At 40.7% G+C, this 23,514-nt stretch overlaps 1 protein-coding gene across 1 annotated transcript in view; it reads right to left on the bottom strand.

Moving 5' to 3' along the window:
• Nucleotides 1-20,300, bottom strand: part of CTDP1 (CTD phosphatase subunit 1) — a 174,645-nt gene extending 154,345 nt beyond the window's left edge. The window contains exons 1-4 of the mRNA XM_077810532.1: nt 19,775-20,300; nt 10,744-10,827; nt 5,467-5,560; nt 3,484-3,612 (exon numbers count right to left, since the gene is read on the bottom strand). Coding sequence (XP_077666658.1) covers nt 3,484-3,612; nt 5,467-5,560; nt 10,744-10,827; nt 19,775-20,079 — 612 coding nt within the window. The 5' untranslated portion in view covers nt 20,080-20,300. The remainder of the gene's footprint in view (nt 1-3,483; nt 3,613-5,466; nt 5,561-10,743; nt 10,828-19,774) is intronic.
• Nucleotides 20,301-23,514: the final 3,214 nt, after the last annotated feature.

Here is a 23,514-nt window from a genome sequence, read left to right as displayed (position 1 = left end):
GAAATAGGCAGATCTTCCTTTTACAATTTCACCTTTAAAGTAGTACTGAGTGTCAGTGAATGCAATGAGTAATACTAAATGAGCAGTATGGTAATATTAAATAACTGCATTGACTTATTTTGTTTAGGAGAATCCATCCTCAACATACAGGATTCTGAAGACTATCCACCTTCAAGACCACCATCATTTTCTATAGTTTCAGAGTTATCTGCCAATGATAGTGTTTCAATCGCAACATGTATGTCACATAACCACAGTATATCACCTGTAGCAAAAAGAAGGAAAAAAACCCTCTATCATCCAGAAACAACCATAGATAAGTTGGTGATAAGAACCAGCAAATTACAAAAAGAGTAACCGATGAAAAAAACTGCCCGGTTTGTTTATGCAACAAACTCCCCTTTCCACATGACTGAGATCCCATACTTCATTAACATGGTTCAGTCATTAAGATCAGGATACAGTCCACCCGACAGAGCAGATGTTGCAGGCAAATTGCTGGAAAAAGTGTATGAAAGAGAAATTGAGCAGTGTGCAAAAAGTCTAGAGAGTAAAATTGATAACCTGAGTCTTGATGGGTGGAGCAATGTCCACAATGATCCTGTTGTATGTGCTTGTGTGACAACAGAAGAAGGGAATGTCTTCCTTACAGAAACAATTGATACATCAGGAAATGCACACACCGCAGAATACTTACAAGTAGCAGCAGTAAAAGCTATAACAAACTGAAAAAAAAATTCAAATGTCTAGTACGCAGCTTGGTCACAGACAATGCTGCAAATGTATCCAAGATAAGAAGAAATTATTTAGAAGAGAGAGTCCCAAGCTAATAACATACGGTTGCAGTGCTCATTTGATGCACCTCCTAGCCAAAGACTTCACTGTGTCAGAAATAAACACTAATGTTGTTGAAATTACAAAATACTTCCGTAACAACCACTTTGCAGCAGCTGAAAAAAAGTGGGAGGAATCAAGCTAACTCTCCCACAAGACGTGCGATGGAACTCAGCAGTGGACTGTTTTGAGCACTAGATCAAGAACTGGCCTAATCTGATGACAGTTTGTGAACAAAACAGTGAAAAAATAGATGGCACTGTCACAGCCAAAGTTCTCAACATTGGGCTTAAGAGAAATGCTAACACATGCTGAGTACCCTGAAGCCTATTTCTGTAGCATTGAAAAAAATGCAGGAAAATAGGTGTTTTATTGCTGACGCTGTTGAAATCTGGAAGGAACTGAGTGAGATCTTAAAAAGAGAAATATGCAATGACAGAGTTACATTACAAGCATTAAAAAAATGAATGGGACAAGCACTATCTCCAGCTCATTTTCTTACAAATATTCTCAATACTCAGTACCAGGGTCAAACCTTAACTGCTGAAGAAGAGGAGTTGGCTATGACATGGACATCCAGTAATCATCCCTCCATAACACCAACTATAATAAACTTCAGAGCTAAGGGTGAACCATTCAAGAAATATATGTTTGCTGATGATGTTTTAAAGAAAGTCACACCAGTGAACTGGTGGAAGTCACTTAAGCACTTGGATTCAGAGACTGTTGAAATGATAGCCTCACTTTTAACAGCAGTAGCTTCTTCTGCCGGTGTAGAAAGAATATTCTCTTCCTTTGGACTAATTTATTTCAAATTGAGAAATCGTTTGGGACCTGAAAAAGCAGGAAAGCTTGTTTTTCTTTTCCAGATTATGAACAAACAGGAAAATGAAGGTGAAGATGACTGAATTAGCTGCAGAAGCCAATATCTTAAGTTTCTCATGTTGTCCTAGCTGACATAATCTATTTAAAATTTTGTTGTTTTTAAATATTCATTTAACTATTTTAGTTAAACAATTTTAATAAAAACAAACCTGATTTTAAAAACCCTGAATGTTTAACTAAATTCAAAAATTCATATGCTTGTTTTGTTATAATATTATATGTTTGCTGTTGGAGAAAAAAAATCCAGAATACATATTGCTGTTTTAGTTAAATAAAACAATTTAAAATGTCTATCTGGTGATGTTCTCCTCCTAATACAGCATGGCAAAAAAAATCCTCCAAATATTAATGATTAACCTGTTGAACTGGAGATAAGTTCACCTCTCAATGACTTCAGGAATACCTGCTTCAATTACCTTTGGTAAATGAAATAACCAATCATTCATTTTCTGATATAGCTATAAAAATAATCTGAAAAGTTTTCAAAATAAATCACTTAAAAAATGTATCGTGTACCCCTTCTAAAAATGAAACCTACATCTATCTCTGAGTTGTGAAGAATATGTATTAAGGTTATAACAACCAACAAGAATGCATTTTTATGTAGAAATTCATGACTAAATAGAGTCTTACTGATTAGTGATTTAAATAATGATTTAAACCAAATCCACCCTGTGGAAGTGTGAGGTTAAGTTACTCTATTTGTTTTAAGGTTTCCAACTAGGAAACATGAAAACAAACTTTAAATTTTCATCTATGCAGGTGCCTACCAACCTCTCTGAAAAGGAAACAACTTGACACTTACCTGAAGCAGCACAATAATACTTTTTTGCAAGCAAGAATAAAGACAGAGTTGGAAAATCATCTGGTGTTATCCTGAAAAATCACTTCTAACAACACTCCCTTAGAAGCGTCCTGTGCACTGTTTCTAGGTGGGAGGTCAGGGAAACAGAAAAAATGCTAAGGGGCAGCAGAGAGGATTTTTTGGGGGTAAATTAACTGCATCAGAATGTTTTACCTACTAGTTAGAAGTAACACCGGAACTATAAGAGATAAGATCGAAAAAAGTCTATTTTTAGTAGTTTACTTTGTATAGTTATTTTCCTGTGAGAGAGAGAATCTTTCACGCAGCAACGAGAGACAGAAAAACATTAAATGTTATTGAAAAACCCATGGATTGGCAGACTCACACAGATGGACATGTAGCATCCAAGGTACTTTTAACTCATTTTCTTAGTTTTCAAGCTGAAGATGCCCTACTAATTAAGACCCTAGAAGCTTAGACCAGATATATGGTAGGTTTAGTTAAACACAGTATGAGATGGGACAAAATTAACCTAATATGAATGGAAATTTTCATTTTATTTTTAATTAAAAGACAGTCTGTTCAGCTATTTTTTTTTCTAGTGCTGTAACCTGAAAAGACACACTGTATTAGCATGAAAACCAAGAATTAAAAATGACTAGCTTAGCTTTGTTGTACAAGCTGACAAACAGAAAGCACAGAACTATATAAATGATGGAAAGTAAATTAGTTACTTTAAAAATAATTTCATTTTAAACAATCAACGTGTTTCATTAACTAATGACAAAAATTTTGAAATATGCTTCATAATCTTGCGTCCCTCATGTATTTTCATTCCTTGACTAGCTTTTCTCCTACATTTTAATGTACATTCTTACAGAACTGTCACTTCATTAGAACTGAACAGAAAACTCTCAAGCCACAGTAATAGCAAGAACATAATAGTAAATAATATTTACTTTATTAGACATCTGTTGGCAGTGCTGTTCCGTTGTATGGATTAACGTCTGGTCCAAATCTACCATCAGCACCAGCTTTCGGTTTCGGTGTAGTCGCTGCTGGTCTTCCCGCCCTAGTTGTTCAGCTTGCTATAATAAAGAGATTTACAGACTAAGCATAAACTGAGACAAGTCAATTAAATTTTAAATAAATCAAATTTATGACTCATCAGAAGCCCAAATGCTCAGTAACTTCTGAAGAGATTTTGCCACCCACCCACTTTACTTTCACTAGCTTTCCAGACATCTTTCAGTAAAAGGAACTGCATAATTTAGGTATAGAAACCTGTCAAACACTGCTGCTCTTATATTAAAAGCAACCAATCTACAACACATATCAAGGCACCAAAAATCATTGAAGGCCAAGATTTTCAAAAGCAACTCCTACTAGTTTTGATACACAACTTGCGATATGTTAGCAGAGCCTGATTTTCAGAAAGAGCTGAGCATATTCAAAAAAAATCAGGTGCCTCAAACTGTGCATCCAAAAACTGAAAATCACTTCTAATAACGCTCCCTTTGGAGCGTCCTGCGTCAACAGAATAAAGTATTCAAGTTGAAAATAAATTAACCTCCTACATTTCAGTGAATTCTTCTATCACTAACACCCCAGGCAGAGAGAAGTTGGTGTAACAGATGAAAATATACAAGTTGCAAACGACAAAAAGAACAAACAAACAAAGTCATATTTAGCTTGTGCTCCAAAACAGACAAAAAGTGCTAGAGGAAATAACTGAAGTTCGTCAAATGGAACAAATGGGAGATTTTACAGATAATTTTAAGCTCTAAGAAGAGATTTAAAATCAATGGCTAGTAAGCAAATTTAACATTATGAAAAACCGTATTTGAGTACATTTCTTTGAACTAAAGAGATCCATTTGTTTCTCTTATAAGTTTTAACATACTTACAAGTTGTTATAATTAAACACAAACTGGCCTTCTAATGTGAGTTATACTTATATCTCCTTATTTAGGTCAGGTAGTTTACTGGAATAACTGGCTGGTGCCCAGCTATGTATTTAAGTAATTTACATAAGTTAACGTTTGAGTTTTTAAAAGGCACAAATGGGAGTTGGGTCCTAACCACCCTTTGTGCCTTTGAAGAGCTCGGCCAAAATTGGCATCTGTTTAGACTCTTGCATCTTCCCCCAAACTATTTGTTTATAAACTTTTAAAACTGAAAGAGGAGGAAAAAGAGAACAAAGTAGAGGAGAAGGATAGAATGAAGAAGAATAAGAGTTAGTATAAAAGAAAAAAGCAAAGAAAGCTGGTGAAAAAAACAAGGACATAGGAGGGATTTTTTTTTTTTTATTATATTTAAAATAATCAACTCCTTTTCCCAAAAAGGCCAGTGAGACAGGAACATTCCTGTTTATTTTAACATCTTCACTGCTCAGTTTTATTGCAATATTTAGGCCTCACAAGCTTTTCAAATACAAAGTTTATGTCACAGATACTAAAATGTTACTGAGGACAATGGGTCATTTCTCTTTCCTTCCCTTGAAATGTGGAGAAACTGGGTTTCAGAAATATTTCAGCCTTTGGAGGTTATTACAAGTGGTAAAAATAAAGACTTTCACCAATTGCTTGTTTCTGAAAAGGCAGAAACACCTCATGGAAAGCAGAATATTTCAAAGCTGCCACCACCACAAGGGCATCATAGCTTTGCAGTAAGTAAAAATTAAAATACTGCAGAATCAGATGCAATTGCTAATGCATTTCTATAATCTATATCGGTACATGCTAACACTATTAGAAAAAACTAATTAAATACATGTCTATAGTGCAGATTTGCAGATCTTAGTCATATTTACTGAAATCTCAGCTTCCGTCTCAAAGTGAGGCCAATCCAATATTTTATATTAAATGGGCACATCTCTTTGAGGAGCCCCTGGCTAAATGAAATCTCAAACTGTGGAATAAAAGTAGTGTGATTCAACTTGCCTCAGAGCTAACCATCAGTTCTGGAACACTATGAACCATAGATACAGTTGCTGTGGATAATGGCACATTCTGTTTTCCATTCTTGCTTTGTAGCCTAATCAAACAGGGAAGAAAATCAAAAGTTTCAGTCAAGTACATTTCAGCTAACAATTTCCACCAATGAAAGTGGTTAATTATTAAAAACTGCAGTGTCAAACCAGCCACTGTCAAAAATCATGATTTCGTTTTAATATATTGATTCAGTATGATGCACTCTTTTTCAGAGGATCATTATAGCACCGATTTCTGAACAAAACGGATGAGAGAACCCAAGAAGCTTGCTTATAATATCATACAAGTCATCATAAAATCATGACTATTTGCTGTAACTTTTGTTACTAGAACTCTTAAGAAGACTAATTTATAGAATATAAAGATGGACATCAGGATTAAGTTATCTTTTATTAATTTTTACACCTGTTGCATTTGCTCAACATTTTAGAACGTTTTAGAACTACTGAATACAGATTTAAAAGGACATCATTAAAACAGTTTATTTAAATTTGAATGATTAACCTAGTGTTAACCAAAGGCATGAGATTAAACTTCTCCTCTTTTCCAAATTAGCTGTTTGAAGTTACTTAAAATGACTCACTCCCTGAAGCACACAATGACTTGCATGCACATACTTGAGAATATGGGCAATGCTATTACATACCCATAGCAGCACGGCTGCATACTGATTTCTTTCTACAAAGAATGTAAAGAACTACTGTACATTCTTTGCTTCTCTCTACATTTACCTTCTATAGGACAGATTACAATGTGCAATTCTTCTCTGAAAACTCACCAAGGAGTGACACCACAAGGCAGCATATTGGTATCTTAACTTCTACATAAAATGGGTTAGTTTACAAGTAACTGCCAGCCTGGCAACCTCATCCTGATATATCTACATCAAGTTCCTGTATTTCTGGTTCATGCCTCACTACCCACAAGAGATTCAGCAGACCAAATTTCACCCTGTCCTGTTTCAGAGTAGCAGCCGTGTTAGTCTGTATCCGCAAAAAGAAAAGGAGTACTTGAGGCACCTTAGAGACTAACAAATTTATCTGTGTTTTCAATCATGTTTCACAGGTGTCACTAAGGCCAGAATCTGGTACTGCAACTGGAGCCAGAATTAAGTTCACTCTTCTATGAGCATCTAGTCTTCTGTTAAGAACATAAAAGGAAAGAAAAAGGGTGGGGAGGAAATGTGTTTCACAAAAACAAACCTGTACATACACAGGAAGCAGACCTTTTAAGACTAGAACCCAATTTAAGGGATGATCCACAAAACAAGAGAAAACAACTACTTTCCCCATCATTTTTTTCACACTAAACTGATGTAAAGCAAGGGGTCTTTAGAACTACAGAAGACACAGCCAAGCTTAAGGTTTACAGCAGGGATCTCAAACTCAAATGACCACAAGGGCCACATGAGGATTAATACATTGGCCCGAGGGCCACATCACTGACGCCCCCGCCCCCACTCCACCCCTTTCATGAGGCCCCACCCTGCCCCACCTCTTTCCCGCCCCCATTCCAACCCCTTCCCCAAAGTCCCCACCCCAACTCTGCCCCTCTTTCCTCTGCCCCTATTCCAACCCCTTCCCCAAATCCCTACCCCGGCCCTGCCTCTTCTCCGCCTCCTCCCCTGAGTGCACAGCTCCCTGCTTCTCTTCCTCCCTCCTGGAAAGCTCTAAGTGCTGCCAAACAGCTGTTTGGTGGCAGGAAGCGCCTGGAGGTAGGCAGAGGAACAGGGAAGCAGCATGCTTGGGAAGGGGGGAGCGGGGCGGCGGGTAAGGAGAGTTTGGTGGCCACAGGAAATAACTTGGGGGGGGGGGGCAGGGGGAGGCGTGGGGAGCTTGGCGAGCCACAGCAAATAACTCTGCAGGCTGCCAGCATATTTGAGACCCCTGGTCTACAGCGTCTGTGCAAGCTTCTCCATACAGCTCATGTAATCCCATTGCATCATGACATGCAGCACCACCCAATATTCTACTAGTTGGTACATTATGAAAGAATTATGCAAATGTTACATAATGGAAACAATAGTCTGAAAAAAAAAAAACCTGCTTGACCCATTTCATTGAGTCAAGTAGTATTTGAAAATACTATGATTTCCCAAAATCAAACGCAAGTTCATTATCTAGTCCTTTCACCCAATCTATAAAATGCATTTCACCCTGTCTCTCCTTCCTCATTTCTTTGGTTCACATTCCAGTGTGCCTCCAATAGTTTATTCAAACAGATATCTAGTCTCTTTTCTAAAAATACATTAAAACTCATTTTAGGTTATTTATTGCACAAAAACATGAATTTAATGAAGAGACGTGTATCATTGATTGAGACACTTAACAAGGTACCGCTACGTGCTGGCTGTGAACCCATTTTTCAAATCAGAAAGAGTGGTGAGTCTTTAAAGTTGCGTCTAGTGTAATTCCGACAAGCGTAATACAAAGTTTTCCCTGCTGTATTGTCATTTATCACTCCCAAGTTCAACCAAACCCAGAAAGCATTTTGAACAAAATAAACTGATAATGTATTTTCAAAGCGGTCCAATACTTTATTGGGAATACAGGTGACTGTCAAGGTACCTTCCCCACTCTGAACTCTAGGGTACAGATGTAGGGACCTGCATGAAAGACCCCCTAAGCTTATTCTTATCAGCTTAGGTTAAAACTTCCTCAAGGTACAAACTTTTACCTTTTGTCCTTTGACCTTATGCTCCCACCACCAAGCGTGTTAAACAAAGCACAGGGAAAGAGCCCACTTGGAGACGTCTTCCCTCCAAAATATCCCCCCAAAGCCCTACACCCCCTTTCCTGGGGAACGCTTGATAAAAATCCTCACCAATTTGCTTAGGTGAACACAGACCCAAACCCTTGGATCTTAAGAATAATGAAAAAGCAATCAGGTTCTTAAAAGAGAATTTTAATTAAAGAAAAAGTAAAAGAAAACCTCTGTAAAGTCAGGAAGGGAAATACCTTACAGGGTAATCAGATTCAAAACATAGACAATCCCTCTAGGCAAAACCTTAAGTTACAAAAAGACACAAAAACAGGAATATACATTCCATTCAGCACAACTTATTTTATCAGCCATTTAAACAAAACAGAATCTAATGCATATCTAACTAGATTGCTTACTAACTCTTTACAGGAGTTATGACTGGCATTCCTGCTCTGGTCCCAGCAAAAGCATCACACAGACAGATAGACCCTTTGTTCCCCCCAGCTTTGAAAGTAACTTGTCTCCTCATTGGTCATTTTGGTCAGGTGCCAGCAAGGTTATCCTAGCTTCTTAACCTTTATAGGTGAAAGGGTTTTGCCTCTGGCCAGGAGGGATTTTATAGTTCTGTATACAGAAAGGTGGTTACCCTTCCCTTTATATTTATGACAGTGACATTCACTATATAATCAGACTAGGTTAATCTGGAAAATATTAAAATTATTATATAGGGAGCTAAGGAAAATTATAGTAGCAGTGATGCTATAATTAGGATGGCACTCTCATTCTAAGAGCCAGAAACAGGTAGATTTAATACTTGCATTACAATACAGCTGTATGTGTTATTTTCCTATTTTATTAGATGCCTAATTTCTTTTACCAAATTAGTTATTTGTCTTACAAGATTAATATTTACCTGCTTTAATTCATTCAAATTATACTACTACTACCTGGACTAAACATTTCAGTGTGTGGGATCATGAAGAGAGACTTCTGAGCAACGACTGAACCAAGTTATCAGATTTAATGTCTCCACAACTTCGCTCAGGATTGCATCGTTTCTCACATAGGACCACTTATTGTAAGTATATGCGGTCAACAACCAGAAGATAACCAGCTGTTAGTGTGAACTATCAAGGAAGCAAATTAATTTCTGCACTAGACAAAGAACAAGTTCCCCTTTATTCACATCTTTTTGAAATAGAGAACACTAACTAGATCTCTGCAGTGTCAAATTTGTTACACAGAACAGAAATTCAAACTTCAGTATTCTAGCCATTTATACTGGCTCATATAGTTTTAATTGAATTTATACCCTCATTATTGTGGGTTATTAGATTAAGGATTCTTTTGTGTACAGTAGATCTTAAAGCAGTTCCTTTCAAATCAAGCGATATCTTTTGATAATTAACACACTGCATTAATACCCTTCTATAAAAAGGCACTTTATCGACTGCATTAGTCATCAGTAAGGCGACGAGTCAGTCACAGAGATCACAGATTCAGTGATTTTGTGAGACCTCTGCGACTTCCTCAAAATTCCACTAATTCAGTTCCCACCATCTGGGGCTGAAGCCCAAGCCCCGCCACCTGTAACTTAGCCTCCTGGGGCCCACTGGGGCATGGAACTCCAGGCAATTGCCCAGCTTGATAATCCCAGTGCCAGCCCTGTGTACATTGCCGTGATTTTATTGTTTATTGCCCACATTCTGTCTGTGACTTTTATTAAAATTCCCTGTGCCAAAATCTTAGCCTTAGTCATGAAACTCAGCAAGAACAGAATTGCTTCCATGCCATGCACTTTGACAGATCCAAAGAGCAATTGGGACTCTGCAGTGCAGGGTAGCAGGTGCCACACAACCAGTTAATTTGCAGTATTCTAGTGTGCTGCATAGATTTACACCTCAGCTTGTCAGGCATTAACTAGACTATCTAAATAATCCCTAAATTAATTAACAACCTTTGCAGTCATATAATCTCTTCTAAGTTACAGCTGAACTAAATATACACTATTTACTGTACTTATTTGGGTTTTGTGACTAGTTACATGTGAACCTAAAGGGAAGAAAAAAGTTATTAATTTAACAAGTTGCTCTACGCTGACAGATGTACACCTCAAGTAGTACAAATATCAATTCAGGATGAAATCATGTTTATATAGTGCTTTAAATACTGTAGTGAACTCAGCTTTCTGAAATATTGGCATGAACTTGCGGATCTCTACTCTATCAGTACAGTGATATCTAGGAAGGCTTATGTGTACCAGTTTCTCTTCCTGTCCCTGTCAACTTGTCTCTTATGAAATATTTTGAGCGCAATTACATGGATTTCTCCATCAATAGCTGGTACAATACTTTCAGATTCCAAGTTATTCTTATACCCTTAATTCACAGCTGCTAGTAGCAGCTAAGGTCCACCGCTTTAGAAGGGACATGGAGAGAAGAGAATCTAAGATCAACAACATTAAAAAAAATAAATCTTAATTTTCTGCCAGTGTAAATAGAAAAAAGCCTAAATAATACTTACTGAGTCAAGTCTTGGCCACATTCTGCGCACAAACCTTTCATAACAACAGGATGGCTACATCCTTCCAGTCTCACCAAAATGCCTCTGAAAACAACAAAACAAAACACCTTGAATTCTTTAACAAATGCTGATTTATTAAACATTTAAATTAATAGCAATTCACCAATATCCAAAAACCGATTGAGTTTGAAGTATACATTTCAATCATGATTCAAAATTGCTTTAAATGGCCCATTCAATAAGAGATATGTACTTTGGGGCTCAAAGGTTTAAGAAGAGAACAGTTCATTATTACTGACTGAATAATTCAATTAAACCTTTTTAAAAAACACCCAAATATGCAATGGTGTCAGTTTAGATCCACGACAGAGACTATGAATACAGTATATTAACCAAAGATTTGGGCAAATAGCTCTCCTCAAATTACACTTAGATACAACTTGCTACTTGCACACTGCATCCCACTAATCGTGAGAGAAAGGGGTACTGATTAAGTTTGGATTTAATCTTTGGTTAATTACTTTCTTGTTTGGGGGTTAGGAATATCTACTGGTCCAATCTTTTTATGTGACTATTTTCCTTTATGACACAAGTGCCTAAGGTCTCTGATAGGCACGTTGTGTGTGTATTGTAAGTTAAAATGAAATACACACAGCATCATTTAGCTTCTTAGGCAACAGGTCAAAAAGCACAAATGTAAAAATTAAAACTTGAAATGGAGAGACCTTAGTTCACTTCTGAGACCAAACCTTGTCTACAACACAGGAAGCCTGCATACACAGCAGGCAGACTCAACTGTGATGCAACCAAACCACTTCATTATTCAAATCCAACTCTCAAGCTTCAAAACAGTTTTAAAATATAATGATTTGAGATGAAATACAAGAGACTTTTGGATTTCATCAACAGTCTCTGAGGAGCTAAATCAGAGAGCAGAAAGCACTGTACCTATTAAGAACTTAAGACAAAATATAACTAAGCCCCAAAACCTGCTCATGACAGTGGGCCCCCCAATGTATATCCTGAACATTTTAGGACTTACTACAAAAAGAAATTAACTAGCTGAAAAAAGAATATGGCAGCCCTTTTAACCCTGTGTTTTTCCCTGTACATATTTTGGCTCTGATAAATTCTCTTTGGCTTGAAACCTGTGGCATAATAAGCCAGCATCTACTCAAAGCTCAAACTCTCGTGCTCAAATCTTCTCTCAGTGAAGAGTGCAGACGTTATGGGTTGTAGAATTCCAACAAGGAATTAGTTTTTAAAAAGACACCTACAGATGTTTACTTCCAGCATAGTCACATTTTTCATAGTGATGGGGAAGAAAACCGCAGTGTTCACAGAATGTGAGGATAATATTGCAGATTCCAGTATGCTAATGTGGAGACTTTTTTCCTCCTTTTGGAAAAGCAGGATCCTACTTCTAACTTCAATTTCAGTCCATTTAACTTTTGTTTTTGTTGACAATTTCCAGTCTTCCCAATTGATGTGTAACGCTCCAGCAATACGTGATTTTCAAGCTTTGTGCACAGATTCACTGCCAGCTTCACTTTTATACCAAGTCGGTCTCAGTAGACTATCATGAAAACAAAAACAACACTGCAGACAATAACAACCCCTAAAAGGGAAGGATCATCATAGCTTCCCATCGGGAAATCAAAGAAGAGATGGAAACATTAAAAATTTAAGGACACTCTCCATAAACTTGTGCAATATGTCATGAACCATGGTCATATTTTTACATCAAAGTGTATATTCCTGACCACCACCAAAAAGAAAAAGTCACACTGGCCCTCAAGACAACCCACTCATCCAGGGCAAGTAAGACGCTTTCATGGATAGGTCCCAGCAGTTTCAGCAGAATTTAAATTTGCATTTATAGCCTTTATGGATGCAAAAATAACTTTATAAATATGAAAGTAAGCAGTGCTATTCTCCTACATCTGCAGACAGACAACTCTCCAATACCCCTGCACATTGCTTTGCCAAGTTGCACCAGAGTGAAAACTGACTAGGCTTCACTGGTACTATCCAGAATCTCATTGACTTGATTCTTGCCAGTTACGCTGCTGCCAATTTCACTCTGGGACTCCTTCGCAAAGTTATAAGCGGCAGAAAAGGTACAGAATGGATCTATTCACTATGGAGGGTAAAACAAAACAAAACACCACAACAAAAGGATGGGGGAAGAAGTAGAACATGGAAGACTCTCCACTTACAGCATCCTGCTAAGAATCCCAGCAACTGCTCCAATTTCAGTCACAAGTGTGGGGTTGGTTTCTCACCCTAGGCATTACCTCTTAGACAGTCTCCACCATCTTTCATATCTATTTATGGCTGCTAGGTTTAGCCCTCTAACAAATGCCTGACAAAAGAGTGTCCAAGCCTTATGCAATGGTGGAGAAGACTAAATTGATGAGATACATGGAGAGAGATGTGAAATGTGTATATATAAATTGGGGGAGAGGAGAGAAAATACAGGGGAAAAGATAGGGGAAACCCTGTAGAAAAATGGAGAGTGCACAATAAGGAAGAGAGAAGGAAGATAGGAGACGGGGGGGAACAAACAGGAAAATATACATTGTGAACTATTATTGGAAAGAAAAAAAGTAGAGTGAAGTCAAAGGAGGAAAGAAAGTTGGAGAGATGTAGTACATCGTGCCTTCTTCACTGACTGAATACTGCAAAAAAGCATATGAATAAACCAAATGTATCTATCACTGCTATAGCTGGCCAAATATTTGACACATGCAAGTGAACTGTACCAAACAATATAGTAGGAAAATATTTCTATATGACTAGCTGTAGCTACCTACAAGATTTATTAAAATATTATTAAAATCTAATCACGTTAAAATAAGCTATAGTACACAACAGTACACAGACATATGATTCCTTTAAAATGTAGAATATGTATCTCTGAGGGAGCGAGAGCAAAGATTTTTTTTCTGTAGCTAGCAGACTAAGTCCTGAGGCTAACGGGAGTCAGGTCATTTCCCCCACCCCAATTCCTGCTCTCCCTTCAGTTTTCTTAAAGTCAAATTATAGATGAAATAAAAATCCAAACAGCAACACCTTACATTGTAAGATTTTTAGCAACTGATATTTTTTCCGCTTTGATCAAAAATCAGTTGCCTCTTAAATGTCTTTTTCACTGGAATCCTAAAAACATTTCAGCAACAGAGAATGCTCCGACTAAGATATACCATAAAATGTATCACACAATAAATAGAGCCAGATATTACGATAAAGCAGGCAAGCATCTTGGAATTCTGAGGTAGTAATTCCATTAAGAGGTTTTGCCAACATGAATAATGAAAGCGAACTCAAATGGTCTGTGTAGGTATCAGGACCCAGAGATGGAATAACAGCTTCACATTATTAAGATTGCTTTGGTTTTTTTTGTTTATGTAATCTTACATAAAACACTATTCCAGTACAATGCCCGACATACCTTTAACACTAACCTCAGTGGAAACAGCTGGTATTAAAAAGTTCATTGCCACTTAAAAAAAGAAAGAAGCAAATATACACCCTAAAAATACACAGAGCACAGGCCAGCAATTCTTTGGCATGTTCTTCATTGTTGCTGCCATGGTAGTTGGTGAGAATTCTTTGATGTTAACACAATTGCTGCTGCCACCCCTGCCATTTATAGTCCTCAGCTCCTTGATCTCTCTGGTAGATTATTTTTATTTACAGGTGCACCCTCACCTCCATGTGACATTTTAATCATAGCTCAATGTTAAACAGGGAAATTGCCAACCTCTTAAGACCCCTAATGTACCTTCCTTAAAAGGGACACTCACATTAAAGATGTCGTTACTTGTTTTGTTATTAACCATGCCTAAAGGGAATTATTAAAATGGAAATAATTCTAAAAAAATATAAATCGGTTTATACTGCTTACTGTTTGTATTTCTCTTACCACCCAGGTAGAGAGAATAGTCAATTTAACTTTTAAGCTATCATGAACTAGCTCAATGGTATGTGTTTGGGTTGTAAACAACAACATTTCCATACAGTGGTTTTAAATACAAATTTTATAAACTGTTTTCACCAGTACTTTCAGAAACAAAGTTTAGAAACATTTCTGTACATCTTGGGTTTTTAACAAAAGAAGCTGGAAGCAACATCTGACCCAACTGCACCAAACTGAAAGGCCAACAAATCCCTTCCAACATCCCAAGAGATCAGTGTATACACATGTAATTTTTCTATATAGGTACTAATATGCCCCCCCCTTTAACTGTAGTATCTTTAATATATTTATCCTTACAAAACTCCTGTGAGATAGGGAAGTGCTATCATCACATTTTACAGTCTGGAATAGAATAGGAAACTGAATCTGTTTCTCCCAAGTCCCAGAATAGAGCCATAATCACTGGACCATCCTCCATCTCTGTTACAGGATGTCAATTTTCTCTTACAGTTATTCCTAAAATACTAAGTTAACAGTGACCTACAAATAAATGTACTAACTCAATATTCAAAACTCAAGATGATGACAACTGGCCCCAAACCAATATTACAACACCAAGCGCAGCTTATATGGCAGCTACAGTAGAATATTATGAGATTAGAAGTCAACCAGCGTATTTCTTTTCTGAAGGGTCTAATGCAAACATCTGCTAATTCCAATCAAGAGGATAAGCATTAATTGAATCCAACACAATTTGTGCACAACTTTTGTGCATGCACCAACATCAAAATGTTTATACTTACTGGAAACTAAGTCTAACATAAATCCACACTCCACTAGTTTTTAATATGTGCAAGCCGTCTGAAAATTATGTTGTCTCAAGTCACATAAGATTATGTATGTTAATTTAACTATGATTTAGAAATGAGAAAGACAAATATAAGCCTTGCACTGACACAGCATGGTAAAGATGTCCTTGTTTTTGGTTAAGGTACATAACTGTATCATAGAATCATAGAATATCAGGGTTGGAAGGGACCTCAGGAGGCCATCTAGTCCAACCCCCTGCTCAAAGCAGGACCAATCCCCAATTAAATCACCCCAGCCAGGGCTTTGTCAAGCCTGACCATAAAACTTCTAAGGAAGGAGATTCTACCACCTCCCTAGGCAACGCATTCCAGTGTTTCACCACCCTCCTAGTGAAAAAGTTTTTCCTAATATCCAACCTAAGCCTTCCCCACTGCAACTTGAGACCATTACTCCTTGTCCTGTCCTCTTCTACCACTGAGAATAGTCTAGAACCATCCTCTTTGGAACCACCTCTCAGGTAGTTGAAAGCAGCTATCAAATCCCCCCTCATTCTTCTCTTCTGCAGACTAAACAATCCCAGTTCCCTCAGCCTCTCCTCATAACTCATGTGTTCCAGACCCCTAATCATTTTTGTTGCCCTTCGCTGGACTCTCTCCAATTTATCCACATCCTTCTTGTGGTGTGGGGCCCAAAACTGGATACAGTACTCCAGGTGAGGCCTCACCAATGTCGAATAGGGGGGGACGATCACGTCCCTCGATCTGCTCGCTGATCCCCTACTTATACATCCCAAAATGCCATTGGCCTTCTTGGCAACAAGGGCACACTGCTGACTCATATCCAGCTTCTCGTCCACTGTCACCCCTAGGTCCTTTTCCGCAGAACTGCCGCCTCGCCATTCAGTCCCTAGTCTGTAGCGGTGCATTGGGTTCTTCCATCCTAAGTGCAGGACCCTGCACTTATCCTTATTGAACCTCAACAGATTTCTTTTGGCCCAATCCTCCAATTTGTCTAGATCCCTCTGTATCCTATCCCTGCCCTCCAGCGTATCTACCACTCTTCCTAGTTTAGTATCATCTGCAAATTTGCAGAGAGTGCAATCCACACCATCCTCCAGATCATTTATGAAGATATTGAACAAAACCAGCCCCAGGACCGACCCCTGGAGCACTCCACTTGACACCGGCTGCCAACTAGACATGGAGCCATTGATCACTACCCGTTGAGCCCGACAATCTAGCCAACTTTCTACCGATCTTATAGTGCATTCATCCAGCCCACATTTCTTTAACTTGCTGACAAGAATACTGTGGGAGACCATGTCAAAAGCTTTGCTAAAGTCAAGAAACAATACATCCACTGCTTTCCCTTCATCCACAGAACCAGTAATCTCATCATAGAAGGCGATTAGATTAGTCAGGCATGACCTTCCCTTGGTGAATCCATGCTGGCTGTTCCTGATCACTTTCCTCTCATGTAAGTGCTTCAGGATTGATTCCTTGAGGACCCGCTCCATGATTTTTCCAGGGACTGAGGTGAGGCTGACTGGCCTGTAGTTCCCTGGATCCTCCTTCTTCCCTTTTTTAAAGATTGGCACTACATTAGCCTTTTTTCAGTCATCTGGGACTTCCCCCGTTCGCCACGAGTTTTCACAGATAATGGCCAATGGCTCTGCAATCACAGCCGCCAATTCCTTTAACACTCTCTGATGCAACTCGTCCAGCCCCATGGATTGTGCACGTCCAGCTTTTCTAAATAGTCCCTAACCACCTCCTTCTCCACAGAGGGCTGGCCATCTACTCCCCATGCTGTGATCCCCAGCGCAGCAGTCTGGGAGCTGACCTTGTTTGTGAAGACAGAGGCAAAAAAAGCATTGAGTACATTAGCTTTTTCCACATCCTCTGTCACTAGGTTGCCTCCCGCATTCAGTAAGGGGCCCACACCGTATCTCTCCCACACAATCTAGTATCTCGCCCACACCATCTAAATACCAATTTATTGTTTCAGAGTTTTAGTCCTCATACGCTCTGTATCCTTCCCACCACAAAGCCCTTGGATAACTTTAGCAGAACCTTCTGGCATACCCTTGTTCCAGATTAGTATCGACAAAACATATAATGTTTTTAAAATATACTTTGCCTCATACTGAGGCAGCACTTGTAGAAACCTGTAGTTCTATTCCCTCCCCCCCCACACTCAGTTCTACCACAAGAATAAAAATGACTAAAATAAAGTGCTCTCCATGGGAAGAAGAACTCAATGGTCTTTTATATTATTATTTCTATTACTGACTGATAAAAATCATTTTGTTTATATATGCTTTGATACTAGTTTCTTGGATCTTAGAAAAGACCCAAAGTTACGTAGATATTCTGTATATGCCATTTATTTTCCATAAAGAAAATTTAGGCCTGGTTGCATCCACCTAAATATCAAAAGACCTGCAATAAAAGAAAATAACTTGCCATCGTAAAACAAAGGAAGTAGAAGGTTTCAATCGTTTCCTGTTGAGAAAGACCTGTTTGAAGAGTAGGGTAGCAAGCCATCAGCCCAATTTCACCCAGAGAGCTGAAACATGCTATTCATAGCTGGGAATGCAAAGACTAACTATTTAACATTTTTAACAAGTCAGAAGTCAAATCAATAGTTTATATGAACACTGTTAAACAATGGGAAATATTTGTCATTTAATATCTCTCAATGTTGAGAGCTGGGTCACTAAAATGTTTTAATACCTAGAGTTGGTATACAAATATTTTAGTGTTTATAGCAACTATGTTGTAGTTTTTAAACAAGAGTTCTTCTATTACTGCAAACTGATCTCCAGATTAAACTTCCAACTTAAACAGAAAAATGTTAGATTCCTTCACTATTTGATCTTCACTCCTGCAACGTACAAAAACAAACAGGAAACTACTGCTTCAAAAATACATTAAAAACTGCATGCACCTATTTGCACAGATCTGTGTTGAAAGCACTACTGTATTAACACTAAATGATAATCCACGTACAATGTTTCAGTGGTGTTCTAGAGCATATGCAGAGGGTGTATTTGTCTGTCTTCAATCTCCAGCCACTGGACTATGTTATCCCTTTCTCTGCTAGACATACCATCAGTATAATTCTTTATAGGCTTTTTCTGTCACACTCAACGTCATAGGATCTGAACAGGTCACAAATATGAAATAGTTTAGCCACACAATAACCCTGTGAGGCATAGAAATATTGTTGTCCCATATTACAGATGAGGAATTTGAGGCAAACAGAGAGGAAACATCATTATGAAAGTTATTTCTATAACTCACCTTGCCTTCTCTTTAATATAGATGTCAGCAGTAACAAGGGCTAGCCTAGTGCACTCCTAAAATTTAGGATTACCTAGCTACATCACTCAGGACTGTGAAAGTTTTCTGCTGGGAAGAATTTTTGCCTAGACCAAGCTAACATCTCTCCAAAGTTGCACTTACTACAGTGACCAAAAAATCCTTTCTATTGCTGTAAGTGTCCACATTTCAGTGGTATAGCAGCAGACACGCTAAACTCAGTCTTCCTGGTTATAGAACTTTTTCCAAGTAAAATGTATGCTGTCAGTTTAAATTAAAATTTTCTGGTGTTTCAAAGTTACTTAAACTTTTACAGTGGTATGAACTACAGATTAATAACTTATGTCAGTTCGGTGGGGGCGTTTTAGAATTCGGGGTTGGGAGCCCCAGTCCCGTAAGCGAGGGGATATGACCAGCAGCAGATGGAAGAAGCCCGGTGTAACTGGTGATCGTTGTGTTGTTTTATCCGCAGGAAAGGGAGCGCAAAGCACACAGCGGACACTCAGCAGAGGAAACAGAAAACCAAGTTCTCTGAAGCTGAACTGGTCCGAAACCGTAATTTCGGCTGAACAACTCCCACCCCTACGACAGCGCATCTGCGCCTCGAGCTAGTCGCTCGGGGGAGCTGAGGGGCCGCACCGCCACGGGGACGCTCCGCCAGCGGCAGCCACGAAGTTTCCACACACAGGAGACTGGGGGGGGGGGGGGGGGCCGGCGGAGACGCGCATGGTTTCGAGAGACCCCGCGAGTCGCCCAGCCCAGCCCGCCGCCTCCAAGGCCCCCTTTCGCCGAAACACTGCCCGAGCCCCGGGGCTGCGGCCCGGCGGGGGCGGTCACGGCAGGCTCAGTCGGGCCTGAGCGATGCTGCGGCCGGCACCGGCTCTGCGAGCCCGCGGCGGCCGCATCCCCGCCTCCCGCCCGCCTCCCTCGGCCCGCGGCGCAGTCAGGGCGGCCGCGCTTCCCGTCGCCCCCTTACCCGGGCGCGATGACCTGTCCGGGCCGCGCGCAGAGCTCGCGCACCACGCCGGGCCGCTCCGCCTTCACTCGGCGCTCGGCGGCCGCTCGCGGGGGCCGGGCGCCGGGGCCCTGGGCCGGGGGGGTGGCGGCGCGGCCGGGCGGCGGGAGGGGCGCGCACAACGCCAGCAGCGACCCGATCTTCACCGCTGCTCCCGCTGACACCTTCCACTCCAGCAACCGCAGCGCTCGCGGGCCCGGCACCCGGATCTCGGTCACCGCCGCCCCAAGGCCCTCGGCGGCCCCTGCTCCTTCCGTCTGCTCCATGGCTCCGGCGGCGGCTTGTCCCGGCCCCAGGCCGCCAAGGAGAAGGTCGCTATGGCAACACTCGCGCCACTGACTCAATAAGGGGCTCGAACGCGGAGCTGTTAGTCTCCCGCCCCCCCCCTTAAAAAAAATCCAAACAGTCACGAGCGGCGCCGACTGGGCGCGAGGTCACGGCCCCGATACGCACGCGCAGGGCACTCTACACACGCGCCCGTCCAGATTTAAAGGGACAGTAAGGCGGAACTCGCTTCCCGGAGCCAGCGAGGGAAAGACTCACGCACATTGACTCTTCCCGCTCTAGGGAAGGAAAGTGACAGCCACGCCCCTCCGGCCCACACTTCCGGCACCACGTGCTGACCTCACAATCAACAGCGAGCGCGTACTTACCGCCCAGAACTCAATAGGTGCTCCACACACTCAGGAACCCGCCTGAATCCCGGCATGCAACGCGGCACACAAGAACTACTCTTCCCGGCAGGCAAAGCTCCATATTGACCTTCCCAGCACCTAAGGAACTACCACTCCCAAAATGCATTGCTCCCATTTGCCCCCCGCGCGCTTCCCCCTCCTACTAACTTGCTAGGGTGAGCCTCAGCGTGGGCCCGCAAGGGAAGTCGCGCTGTATGCTGGGCTCTGTAGTCTGCAGCGCGGAGGAGCGGCCTGGGGTGTTCCGTCTGCGCTGTTCTGGCTACAGGGCTCAGCGGGAGGCTAAGAGGCTCGCAGGGATGAACGAAAAAAGAACAGGAGGACTTGTGGCACCCCAGAGACTAACCAATTTATTTGAGCATAAGCTTTCGTGAGCTATGGCTCACTTCATCAGATGCATTCAGTGGAAAATACAGTGAGGAGATGTATATACACAGAGAACATGAAAAAATGGGTGTTATCATGCACACTGTAAGGAGAGTGATCACTTAAGATGCGTTATTACGAGCAGGAGAGTGGGGGGGAGAAAACCTTTTGTAGTGATAATCAAGGTGGGCCATTTTCAGCAGTTAACAAGAACGTCGGGGGGGGGGGGGGGGGGAATAAACATGGGGAAATAGTTTTACTTGGTGTAATGACTCAACCACTCCCAGTCTCTATTCAAGCCTAAGTTAATTGTATCCAATTTGGATGAACGAGCCTCCCCTGTGTTGCTGGCACCCAGTGCCAGAGGCGAACAACAGCAGGGGTTTGTTACCCGGTATGCGTCACCCAATAATTACAACCGGGTGGAGAAGCAGAAAAGTTTATTTGCAGCTGCAAACAAGGTACAGGGAGAATAGAATCGTAAATCCTGCACACAAAGCAGGAAGTTACACAGGCTTTTATACATTTTTTTTTAGCATACTTATTTAATAGCAAGCTGCCCTCAGTATTTATATAGCTAGCCAATTCAGTTACCAGCTAGTTTTCTTGTTTTTTGTACCATTTGTTAAACCATACATAAAGCTGCTTTATTTAGTATTGTTCTTTTATATTTGCCCTGTTTGGCCTTGTTTAGTTTTAGGCAGTTTGACTCTGCAACATATTGTTGCAGATCCTTAGCGTAACTGCTGCGCGTGCCTTCAGGCGGGGGGGGCAAGGACACTTGGGCCTAGTACGCATAACTGCTGCGAGTTCCTTCAGGCCGGGGGGGCAAGGACACTTGGGCCTAGTGTGAGGGGGCTTTATCGACACTTTTGGTTTTTTATTCCCTTGACATACCTAGTGGCCATGCCCCAGTGTCCCCAACAACTACTCCCTTCTTTGAGAACACTTAACAGCCTTGGCTGTGAGTTTTCTTACTTGGGCTACTTATTTTTTTACAATAGGACTTTGCATAAGCACTTTGTGATAGCCTTGAAGAGAATGACTTATTAACTTTTGCAAAAGGGTCCTGACTCATGATACTGCACAGCATAATACCATTAATACAAGCAATACAGGAAAGAGAAGTTTCAATAACAAGCTAAATAAACCACCAAGCCAAAACAACAAACCCCAGCCTAAAAACAAGGTTTGCAACCAATTGCTTTCGGGGGCAGTATAGGCAATCTGTGCTCCGGCTTGGGCATGGGCCTTAGCCTGTATCACCTTTTTATAGATTTTATAACTGCTATTATTTACATATACAAAACATCGGGGCCCAACGAGGGCACAAACCCCTTCTTGGGATGCCAAGAGATAATCCAAAGCCAGCCTGTTTTGGAGGGAAAAGGTTTTGAGCTGCTGTACCTCTTTATTTAATGTTTTTACTGCTGACCCTAAATTACTAACCGAGTCCTTTAACTTTAAGGCAACTTTTTTAAGTACCATTTGCAGCCTTACAGTATAGCGGCCTATGCATGCCATGGCTGGCCCGGTAAACAGTGGCGCTATTTTTAGTACAGAGCACCCTACAAGCTTTTCAGTTGTGAGGGAATTTTTTATATTGCCCTCCAATGCCGTAGCTCGTTGCCGCAGGGGTTTTTTTTTGTGACTTAACTGAGGTTTTTTGTTCTTTGGGCAGTGTGGCAGTTATTGACAGATGAGGAACTCTATGAGCTATATAACAGCTACCTGTCCAGTTGGCTGGCAGCACCTTGTAAGCCTTTTGGCCACATACAAAATAGCGACCCTGTAGGGCCCAGTAAGGACTGTTTTTTAAGGGGATTTTTGGGATATTTAAGGCTGTTTTGGCTGCTTTTTCAAACAGTTTATATGCCCCTAAGGGGGCATCCCATTCTTCTGATTGGGTACAAGTGGGAGTGTTTTTAATTATGCTGTTTAAGTTACACTTGCCATAAGGACCACTACAAACCCACCATTGGCTTGCTACATTAGAGATATTAACTGGATGGCAAGTTATATTTCCAAACCCTTTTTTTGTGGTAAGATTATTTGTAAGAGTTTCCCTAAAAAGGGGAGGAACCATTACACCCACACTGCTGGCCTCCCCTTTTGGTCTTTATCCAATACCCATCAGCCCACTGTGTAATAACACAGGAGCTTTTTCCCACAGGACGCCCATAGTAATCAGATTGGTTTCGGGCAAAACATAATACTCCCTCAGTGAATACTGCAACTGAATACTCCTGGTCCTGATAGGTGGCTTGCTGTAAAGAGGTCTTGTTCCAGAACAGCAAGTTCATTCTTTTTTGCTTTTTGGTGTAGGCTAATTTTGCTAGGGTCAGGGGCAGCATGTTAAGGGGCATTTCCGTTTTGGGGGACAGTGGAGTTGGAGCACATACCCAGTAATCAGTTTGGTTTGTTAAAGTAGCAACATGGTACGCAAGCGAAACAAAGGAGTTATGCTTTCAATATGCTCAGTTTGGAAATAACAATATAGAGAATAACAATGTTACCCAATTAATTATTACCAGAGTCTTTCCAACCCAGGGTCTTCAGTACCTGAGTGGGCCCATTTTGGCATTAAGGTGCCCGCTATTTGTGTTTTTTAAACAGTAGCTTTAGCCCGAGATTGTTACTAGA

This window comes from Eretmochelys imbricata, chromosome 2 (genome assembly GCF_965152235.1).
Source record: "Eretmochelys imbricata isolate rEreImb1 chromosome 2, rEreImb1.hap1, whole genome shotgun sequence".
In the NCBI taxonomy this organism is placed as follows: Eukaryota; Metazoa; Chordata; order Testudines; family Cheloniidae; genus Eretmochelys; species Eretmochelys imbricata.
Note: the sequence above shows the minus strand (reverse complement) of the source record. Positions and strands in the feature narration are given on the sequence as shown.